The following is a 10,643-nucleotide window of genomic DNA, read 5'->3' as shown; positions in this document are numbered from 1 at the left end:
AACACACACTTCACACATATAAAAAGTGAATGCTAAAGTTTAAATATACAGATAAAAGTTCAAACATACCAAACTAAAAACAAAATTTGAAATGTTTTCACAAAAAGTTACTTCAGTGACACAAAAAGTAAACATTTAAGTTAAAACATGTAAGGTATAGATAAAAAAATGCGAATGCCAAAGTTCAAACATACAACAAGAGTGAAATTAAAAGTTATTATATTATTAATATAAAGTGAACATAAAAATTCAAACTTAAGCACAAATGCAACTAAGTGGTTGTGAAAATTAAATACATTTGACATATAATTTGTTTGTTTACATATATGTTAAAATATTGACATAATGAATGAAAGTTAAAACGCATTTCATGCAACATTATTTCATTAAACGCAACTTTTTCAAACATACAGTTCACTTATATCTTGTTTAAAATAATTTTAAAAAAAAGTGCAATAAAAAAATAAAACAAAAATCAACATAGAAATATTAGGCTGAAAAAAATGGCCATGACCAATGACCATTCCTGCAGCCTTGAGGAGGGGGCCAATTCAACCCCTCCCAAATAAACTTTTTTTTTTTATTAAACAACAAATCCATTTACATATCAATGGACAAATAAGTTTATTGATTTCAGCAATTTATTTGAAAGTGCAACAATAAAATTGAAATTTGCTCTGCACTAACATGAGCTATTGAATTCTGGTACCATATGCCTATATTAGATGCGTAAGAAATTGGCTAACCTTGATGGAACAATTGTGCTGATTTCAAAACCTGGAATTACTCTGATACCATAATTAAGAGCAGCTTCCAAGCAGATGGTACCACTGCCATAGTGTCATGGTCTGTCAGGACTCAGGGAAAGCACTGTCACTTGTTCTGTGCATGCTCTAAACCATTCAAAAGTTTATTCACGGATTAAAAATACTGTTTATATGGTATATGTTCCCTAACTTTAAAAATACAGGATCAACATAGAATTTGTCATCTTAAGAAAAGGTAAGCCTCAACTGGATTTAAACTGGTAGATGAAGACTCAGGAGACATTGCAGCAGCCACACCTAACATCTGAACCAATACTGCCTGGCAGTGACATACGCAGTCAAATATGTTACAAAACTCAAATATGCACAAATGTCAGTTGACTAAAAGAGTATTAAGTTCACTCAACCTCACCTCCCCCCAATTCTACATCCTTTTTGCAGTCTAAAGTAGCTATTGTAAATTACTTGTTGAAACATATTGGCCTAGTTTTGTATCCATGCAATTTTTCCAATTTGCCTCTACAACAAACAAGGTCAAGAACAAAGAAGAACAATTGCAAAATTCCTCACATAAATAAACAATATCATATATATTATACGCATACGTAAGCCATGAGATTGGCATCACACACATTATAAACTTCATCAAATGCTGCCAAACATAAATTTAATATTTAAAAACTAGTGTAATGGTAACAGAGGTCCTAGATTGTAGATCATCACTACAGAGTACAAAGATGAGCTAGTATGTCTCAAATGCTCAACAGAATCTTGTGTTCTCAGATTGTAGACCAACTTCAGAAATTGCAACCAAACATAAATTTAATATTAAAAAACTAATGAAAAACTAATGAAATGGTAGAATCTTTTGAACATAGCAAGGCATAGGGTATCGCAGCGGATGAGCTGAACTTTACATCCCGTGGCACTGTGGAGATGTTAGGTGGGTGAATTCCTGGGTGATTTGTGGATATAGTTTGTCTGTGTGGATAACTAGGTGATTTGATGAATTCAAGCGTTAAAAAGCAGGGGATAATTAGCTGATTTGAGTGAGATAAGATGGGGACGGGGCCAGACCTTCAGGGGATAATGTTGTGAAGCCTCGCACATTTTTTGAAACATCTATATTGTCTACCATGCTCAGTTCTCTAAACTTGCATGCCTTGATTGAGGTTATATCTCCATCATGATACATTTAAATCAGAGAAGACCAATACGAGGACAGAATTGAAAAGTTTAATTAGGACAAAGGATCAGTGACAGTGTACTTGGACTTGTGGAGTGCGTCTGAAAGACATATTGCAGAGGCCAAAGCTTTCAATACTCAATTAGAGCATAGAAGACAAAGAAATATAGCAAGTACCATTGTCAAATTTCTCTTTAGAACCCCTATGTCTGAGTGAGCACTTAAATGATGAATATTGATATGGTAAGCATGGTTGGAAGACATTTTTAAATGAACCATGATAGTGAACAAAGCTATTATAAAGGTATGAGAAGTATGTGTCAAAAATCTATAGGTAGAGGTGGTTTAGTGCATTTGACAGAGTATATGACAAAGTGATAAATCAAACAACAAATAATGGCCATGTAGATGACAGTAGTAAATAACAGTGCAGGATCATGAAACAAGCAAAAGGGTTAGTGGAAAGAAAAAAAGAAATCAAAAGCAGTCAGAGTCTATGAGAAGTATGTGTCAAAACTCTATAGGTAGAGGTGCTTTAGTGCATTTGATAGGGCCATTGACAGAGTTTATGACAAAGTGATAAATTAAACCACAAATAATGGCCATGTGGATGACAGTAGTAAATAACAGTGCATAATGGTCCAAGGATCATAAAACAAACAAAAGGGTTAGTGGAAAGAAAGAAAGAATTCAAAAGCAATCAGAATCATAGATGGTAGTAGAGGTTTTTGACAGTGAGCTATTTCGCAAATTAGAGATTCTAAAACAAGTGCATAGTATTTTGACAAAGTCTGGGTCAAGAAGCCACAAATGATAGGGCACACTTCAAGAGGATAAGAGTTTAATTACATTTGTTATTTACAGACCTTGCTATGCTATAGCATAATGATAGGGCACACTTCAAGAGGATAAGAGTTTAATGTCTGTGAGTGCATAATGGTCCAAGGATCATAAAACAAACAAAAGGGTTAGTGGAAAGAAAGAAAGAAATCAAAAGCAATCAGAATCATAGAATCATAGATGGTAGTAGAGGTTTTTGACAGTGAGCTAATTCGCAAATTAGAGATTCTGGGACAAATGCATAGTATTTTGACAAAGTCTGGGTCAAGAAGCCACAAATGACAGAGCATACTTCGAGGATAAGAGTTCTATTACATTTTTTATTCACAGACCTAGTTATTCTTTCTTCAAATTCTATGGGCTATTAAGAAGGGTGGATAGTTTTGATGATAATTGTATCGAGGCCCAAACACTGATATAAGAGGAAAACATTTAGGAGGTGAATGACAATAATGTATGATAGAGGCATGATAGTAGGATGGTGAATATAAAAAGATCATGCACTATGTAATAGTGAGGTGCTATGATAGTTACTAAAGTTCTCATGAAGAATTGTTGGTGTTTGAAGGATAGAGATGGCAGACCTAATAGCAGACTGAACTTGACTGAGACCTGCTTCACTCACAGGTTAAAGCCAAATGTTCCATAAGGGTCAGAAGTTAGAACCCCGTTGTGCTCCAATGAGGCGGAGGGACCTTTATTTCCTCAAATTTACCAATTAAAAAAACCTCTGTAATATTAATTCATGATTAAGACCCTAAATGGGCAATGGGTTCTCTGCTATACAAGTCATTCCCTGCTACATAAAGAAATTCATCGTATTGGGAGAACAGCTAAGGTTAAAAAGAAAGAACCATAAAATTAACTTACCAAGATATCCTAAGGCAATGATTCAATATTCGTCTCCTTCTCCAAATGCACTTTGCTCACAATGCCTGGTAGACAATCTTCCACTGGATGAATGGCATAAATTGGACTTAAACCCCTTTCTTCTGTTGTGCATAGTTCAACCGAATTTCCATGACAGTCAGAGCTCGCTGCAATTCGTTTTCTTCCCATTAGGCGGGCGCCATTAATTGCCGTTGCATTTCTTGAAACATATCGCATTCTGTTGAGTAAATCTTCTCAACGTGTAACCGGTGGCACTCTGGAGATGTTCACTGTGTGAATTCCTGGCTGATTTCTACTAAGAGACAGGAACAGAAATGCAGAGTTGAAAAACAGGGGATAATTGGCAAATAGATTTGATGGAAAGGGAGTAAAGACAGGACGTTTTTACCAGTTTGAAGAGCCGAACAGATTGCACAGAGCGACGCAATTGGGAGGGGCGTGGAAGATGAGAAATCCAACCGAACAGGTCTGGGAATTCTATATATAATAGGTGAAAGAATGCAGCGTGTTTTTTTCTTTAACGGTGGCATGCTTTTTTCAAACTCCACTAGCTAGGGAGCGGATTTTTCTTCAACGGTACCATGCTTTTTTCACATTCATAAGAACAAAGAATTTTTTTTTTTCCAGAATTTATTTTAATTTAGCAACAATTTGAGCATAAAGATGGGATTTTGTTATCAATACTATTTTCATTTAATATTAATAAAATATTTTCATTGAATTCAGTACAAATGATATTATGAACAAACAATGATTTTATGGACACCTCATTCATCACACATCTATTATTCTAAGAAAAAATCCATATTTAAAAAAAAACTCAATGTATCATTTCATAATAAATGGTTACAATAATAAATCTAACTTTAATATTAAAGACAAAAATAACTACTCTCATTAGTTATAAAGTCTTAATAGCTGATTCTCACACCCATTAGTATGCAATTTTTAGCCCAACACACTTCTACTATTAGTTCCTTAAACTTTCTAATTGTTGTTCTTTTTCCTTGAGAATTACCTATGGTTGCGAAGGTTTAAAACTTATGTCTATGTCATTCTAATCTACCCTTCGTGGAAGATATAACCTCCAATAGTTATATGGCTTTGGAGGTTATATGGCTCGATCTTTATCTATTTTGAGATTATTTTTAAAGAGAGAATTAGATTTCCTTTCTATTGTCATTATACTAAAGTTGGGTTGCGTAAGATCTAAGTTCTAGTTGAAATGAGAAATATGTGTGTTTTGTTCCTCGAAGGGCAATTTTTTTGGTTAAACTATTAGGCTCATTATGCCTCAAATAGAGTTCTTATTTTGATGAAATTCTAGGTGCTAAAATAATGAAACTTCCAAGTATGAAACTTAATAGTCTCATAGATATGCTAGCAACCCTATTGTTTCTCTTACTTGAGCCATGGGTAACAAAAAGATGTGAATGAGCTCTATAAGGTGTCAACGTGGATATAGGGCATCAGAGCAGTTGAGTGCTAGGACATTGGACAATCTGTTGAAGCATGGGGCAATCACACTGTTGAAGAGCACTGAGTGGAAGTTGCCATCACCAATCAACAAGAAGGGCTTCTCTAGGCCGATGAGGGGACTTATAGGAAATAAAGAATAAGAGGAAAATTAAACAAATAGTTTGCTAATTCTTTATAAGAGGTGAAAGTCAAGGAGTATACTTAACAATAACACAACCATGGAGCGTACTTAAAGGTAACAATGATGGAGCTAGATGAAAAACAAACAAACACATGCTCTCAAAAATTTATTCCCAAATTATTCACTCACCAATTTAAATGTGAAAATATTAATAGAGATATCCCTTGGATCTGACTCATGCACGGGCTCTAGATCTAGCTCTATCATATACTTCAATTGCTAATATTCATTTCACAATGCCATACATAGTAGCTCAAAAAGAATCATGTGTTAAGCAATAACACAAATAGTCCTTCCTATAGGTCAATCTACTATTGATGCAGGAGCATCCTGCCCACCCATGCAGAATGGGGGCATCCACGTGGAGAAGGGAGGGGAAGAGACCCTGCATGGGAGTAGTGGGGAGAAATTAAAGAGAATGTGTGAGTGGCTACGAAGGGGCAAATCAATAAATGCAATTAAAATTAGCACGGAGAGAAATCAAGGGGCTTTGGTAGTCAAAACGATTTTGGATGTCTTAAAGAAACGATATAGGCAGGCGTAAAGCCATTTTTGTTATTCCATAATGAAGCCTCGTCGACTTGCTAAAAGTTTGATTCCAAAAGCCATTTTCATTATTCCATAATGAAGCCTCATCGACTTGCTAAAAGTTTGATTCCAAGGAATTGGAGGGGCCTCAATAGAAATATGAATTGATGGGAGTGTGAGAGCTTTCCTCATTCAATCTAGATGGGTCATTGAAAGCATGGAGCAGAAAGATTCGGTTGCAAAGAAAGATTCGGTTGCAATTAATTAATGATATAAACATTTTTCAAAGAAATAGAAAAGGAAGGTATTGGTCTTCGAAATATGAGAAAAAGGCATTTCAAAGCAACTACCCTATGTTTCTATGGGATTGTTTATAAACATTTTTTTCTTAAATTTAAGCAATTGGAGTGTTCCCATGTAAATTTTCAATTAGAAAAAAAGATAAAAGAAAATCTTTTCCTATCTAAATGGAGCAGTTGCTTAAATACTGAAAAATAAGCTTTAAAAAAGGGAGAGTTGGAAATAAGCAACGACTGCTTATTGGAAAAAATAACATACACCTTCAACATTTTTTTTCCTCACCCTTTTATTTGCCTACAATTTTGTCTACACATTTTATTTGCAAGAAATATTATTAATAATTTCATTTAAAAATATTATTCAAGAGGATTGCTTAAAAATAAGTAACAATTTTACTATCTATGGGATCACAACTCCATAAATTGTTGCCAAAATAAGATGAAAGGTCACTCTAAAACTCCCCTTTCCTTTAGCAGAGGATATTTAAACTTTATGCTCATAGAAGAGCTTTAGGGGAGAGGGTGCGTGGAACAAAATTTGGAGAGCCTTTTCCATCACATTTAATGGGGGTCACATGATATGGTATGGGTTTCAAAGTAGAGGAAATGACCAAAAGGGCGAAGTGGCCAAGAGGTTGTGTAGACTGTGAAGACAAAGAGGTGGGTAGTGGAGAGTTTGGTGTAGGTAAGAAAATAAATAGCCTGCACATGAGACAAGAGAGTGAGAGCAAGGTGAGAGGTCAGGACATTGTGAATGCAAGCAGCTTTCAAGCAGATGATACCCCTGCCATAGTGTCATGGTCTGTTATGACTCAGGGCAAGCACTGTTACCTGTTCTGTGCATGCTCTAAACCATTCAAAACTTTATTCACGGATTAAATACTTTTGGAAATAATTTGTTTTGTCTGTTTTTCATATATATGACATATGCAGCATCAACAAAGGAATTTGTCATCTTAAGAAAAGGTAGGCCTCAGCTGGATTTAAACTGGTGGATGAGGAGGACTCGGGAGACATTGCAGCAGTCATACCTAACATCTGAACCAATACTGCCTGACAGTGACATACGCAGTCAAATATGTTACAAATATTAAGTTCACTCAACCTCACCTCCCCACTACTTCACATTCTTTTGGCAGTCTGTAGCTATTGTAAATTAGCTTTTGAAACAGACCGACCTACTTTTGTATCCATGTAATTTGTTTCAATTTACCTCTACAACAAACAAGGTCAAGAACAAAGAAGAGCCATTCCGAAATGCCTCAAATAAACAAAATCATATTTTATGCATCCGTAAGCCATGAGATTGCCAGCATACGCATTATAAACATTTTAAATGCTGCCAAACATAAATTTAATATTAAAAAACTAATGAAATGATAATAGATGTCATAAATTTAAAATTAAAAAACTAATGAAATGGTAACATAGGTCCTAGATTGTAGATCATCACTAGAGTACAGAGATGAGCTAGAATGTCTCAAATGCTCAACAGAATCTTGTGTTCTCGGATTGCAGACCAACTCCAACAATTACAACCAAACATAAATTTAATATTAAAAAACTAATGAAATGGTAATAGAGATCCCAGAATCTTCTGAACATAGCAGGGCATAGGGCTTCGGAGCGGATGAGCTGAACATTGCACCCGGTGGCACTTTGGAGATATTAACTGTGTGAATTCCTGGGTGATTTGTGGATGTTGTCTGTGGTGTGAATTCCTGGGTGATTTGTGGATATAGTTTGTCTGTGTGGACAACTAGTTGATTTCTACCAAGAGACGAAGGCATAGAAATGCAAGAGTTAAAAAGCAGGGGATAATTGGCTGATTTGAGTGAGATAAGATGGGGATGGGGCTAGATCTTCAGGGGATAATGTTTTGAAGCCTCACACATTTTTTGGTTCCTCTATATTGTCTATTCCAGAACAAGAACAAAGTGTAGAAATACAAATATAAATGTAAATACAATCTGGGCATTATCTGAAGAAATAATATCAGCCCAGGATGAAAACTGGGCGAGCAGAATGGCTAAAAGATGATTTAGAATTTTGTTTATAGAACAATGAAGTATAATTTGGAGAAATAACATAACTTCCAAAACTGAACGTTATAGGTTGTTGATCTTCAGGGGAAATAGATTTGATGAAAAGGGAGTAAAGACAGGACGTTGTTACCTCCACTGATTCGCAGCTGAACTATCCCAAAGGAATTGTTCGCCATGAACTGACATCTATGGAGAAGCAGAGCACTCGACCAGTTTCTCATGATGTGAGCTTGAAGTTGGTAGAGTTTATTTTAGATATTAAAGCAATGGTAAATCTCATTTGTAATTTATTCAACTACTTTACATATAGAGGAAATATGATAGTTCTATAGGTAGGTTGGGTATTGTTTCATTCATCTCTAGTAACTTTTTATTTATTTCCCTCTATCGCTTTTCATCTGTATATATGAATTTAATGAGTACATAATCACAGTATCAAGCTATGAACAAAGCATCACAGGGTGAACTGTGAACAAGTCATGAACACGAGTACAATGATGACAGTCCTAGCGATGACAGTCCTTGTCTCAAATAAGAATGGATAAAATTTCTAGATGGTAGAAACCATTGATTTGGCATTTTATTCTTATAGTGTGGTTAGTTCCTTGAAATATCCATAAAAGACGAGGGTGATAGTCTTTGCAAGAAGTTTGAACCTTGAAAATCCTAAAGTTTGCATCTCAGTTCACTAAACTTGCATGCCTTGACTGAGGTTATATATCCATCATGATACATTGAAATCAGAGAGTATGACCAATACAATGACAGAATTGAAAAGATTAAGTAGGACAAAGGATCAGTGACAGTGTATTTGACTTGTGGAGTGCATCTGAAAGATGTATGACAGAAGACAAAGTCTGGGTCCAGAAGCCACAAATGACAGAGCACACGTCAAGAGGATAAGTATTCAATTACATTTGTTATTCACAGACCTTGCTAGGCATATAGTGGCAGTCTAGAGACCTAATTATCATAAAGACAAATACACTTCACACATGATAGTAGCAAGACAATGTCTGTGAGTTCTTTCTTCAAATTCTATGGACTGTTAATAAGGGTGGACAGTTTTTAATAAAATGCATATAGTATGATAATTATATCGAGACTCAAACACTGATAAGAGGAAAACATTTAGGAGTTAAATAATGAAAATGTATGGAAGAGGCATGACAGTAGAATGGTGAATATAAAAAGATCACGCACTATGTAATAGTGAGGTGCTATGATAGTCACTAAAGTTCTCACGAAGAATTGTTGGATAGAGATGGAAGACCTAACTAATAGCAGATTGAACTTGACAGAAACCTGCTTCACTCACAGGTTAAAGCCAAATGTTCCATAAGGATTAGAACCCCATTGTGCTTCAATGAGGTGGAGGGACTTTTATTTCGAGGGACTTTTATTTCTTTTTCACCAATTAAAAAAAACCTCTGTAATATTAATTCACCATTAAAATCCTAAATGGGCAATGGGTTTTCTGCTATACAAGTCATTGCCTATTATATAAAGAAACTTATCATAGACTTATCATATTGGGAAAATAGCTAAGGGAAAAAAGAAAGAATTATAAAATTAACTTACCCAGATATCCGAAGGCAATGATTCAATAGTCGTCTCCTCCTCCAAATGCACCTCGCTTACAAATTCTTGGGGGCAATCTTCCACCGGGTGAATGGCATACATTGGACTTAAACCCCTTTCTTCTGCTGTGCATAGTTCAACCGAATTTCCATGACAGTCAGAGCTCGCTGCCTTTCGTTTTCTTCCCATTAGGCGGGCGCCATTAATTGCCGATGCATTTCTTGAAACATATCGCATAAGGCATCAACGCGGATGAGCTGAACTTTGCACCAGGTGGCACTCTGGAGGTGCTAATTGTGTGAATTCCTCGGCGATTTCTACTAAGAGACCAAGGAACAGAAGTGCAAAGTCGAAAAGCTGGGGATGATTGGCTAACTGAGTGAGGTAAGATGGGGACGGAGCCAGATCTTGAGGGGATTATGTTGTGAAGCACATTGGAAATAGATTTGATGAAAAAGGAGTAAAGACAGGACGCAACTGAACTATCCTAAAGGAATTGTTCACCATGAAGTCCAACCGATTGAAGAGCCGATTGCACAGAGCACCGCCATTGGGAGGGGTGTGGAAGATGAGAAATCCAACCGAATAGGTCTGAGAATGCTATATATAATGGAGCGTGTTTTTTGGTTTAACGGTACCATTTTTTTTCGAATTCCAATAGCTATGGAGCGGGTTTTTCATCAACGATAACATGTTTTTTCAAAAAAGAATATCTCCCACACAAGCAAAAATGGCATACATGGTATATGAATGGTATACAAGCCCAATCACTAATAAGGAAATAAAAAATATGTGTGAGAAAAATTTAGACATGGTATATGGAATAAAGAAAATGGGCGAAAAAAA

The 10,643-nt window shown here is 35.7% G+C and overlaps 1 protein-coding gene across 4 annotated transcripts; it reads right to left on the bottom strand.

Moving 5' to 3' along the window:
* Positions 1 to 611: 611 nt before the first annotated feature.
* Positions 612 to 10,359, bottom strand: LOC131068358 (uncharacterized). Of its 4 annotated transcripts, none has more exons than XR_009359554.1 (3): positions 9,798 to 10,359; positions 3,664 to 3,940; positions 612 to 1,086 (listed from the first exon to the last, which is right to left on the bottom strand). XR_009359554.1 is itself a non-coding variant. In XM_059214307.1 (3 exons), the coding sequence occupies exons 1-3, from the start codon at positions 10,032 to 10,034 to the stop codon at positions 852 to 854; spliced, it is 351 nt and encodes a 116-aa protein (XP_059070290.1). In that variant the 5' UTR covers positions 10,035 to 10,359; the 3' UTR covers positions 612 to 851. The 4 variants fall into 4 exon arrangements, 2 of the variants coding, with proteins under 2 accessions (XP_059070290.1, XP_059070291.1); XM_059214307.1 differs by lacking the exon at positions 3,664 to 3,940 and having other exon boundaries at positions 612 to 893; positions 1,015 to 1,086; XR_009359553.1 differs by lacking the exon at positions 9,798 to 10,359 and having other exon boundaries at positions 3,664 to 4,779.
* Between the last annotated feature and the right edge of the window lie 284 nt (positions 10,360 to 10,643).

Source organism: Cryptomeria japonica, chromosome 11 (assembly GCF_030272615.1).
Source record: "Cryptomeria japonica chromosome 11, Sugi_1.0, whole genome shotgun sequence".
Classification (NCBI taxonomy): Eukaryota; Viridiplantae; Streptophyta; class Pinopsida; order Cupressales; family Cupressaceae; genus Cryptomeria; species Cryptomeria japonica.
The sequence above is the reverse complement of the archived record's forward strand: the minus strand, read 5'-3'. Positions and strand labels throughout refer to the sequence as shown.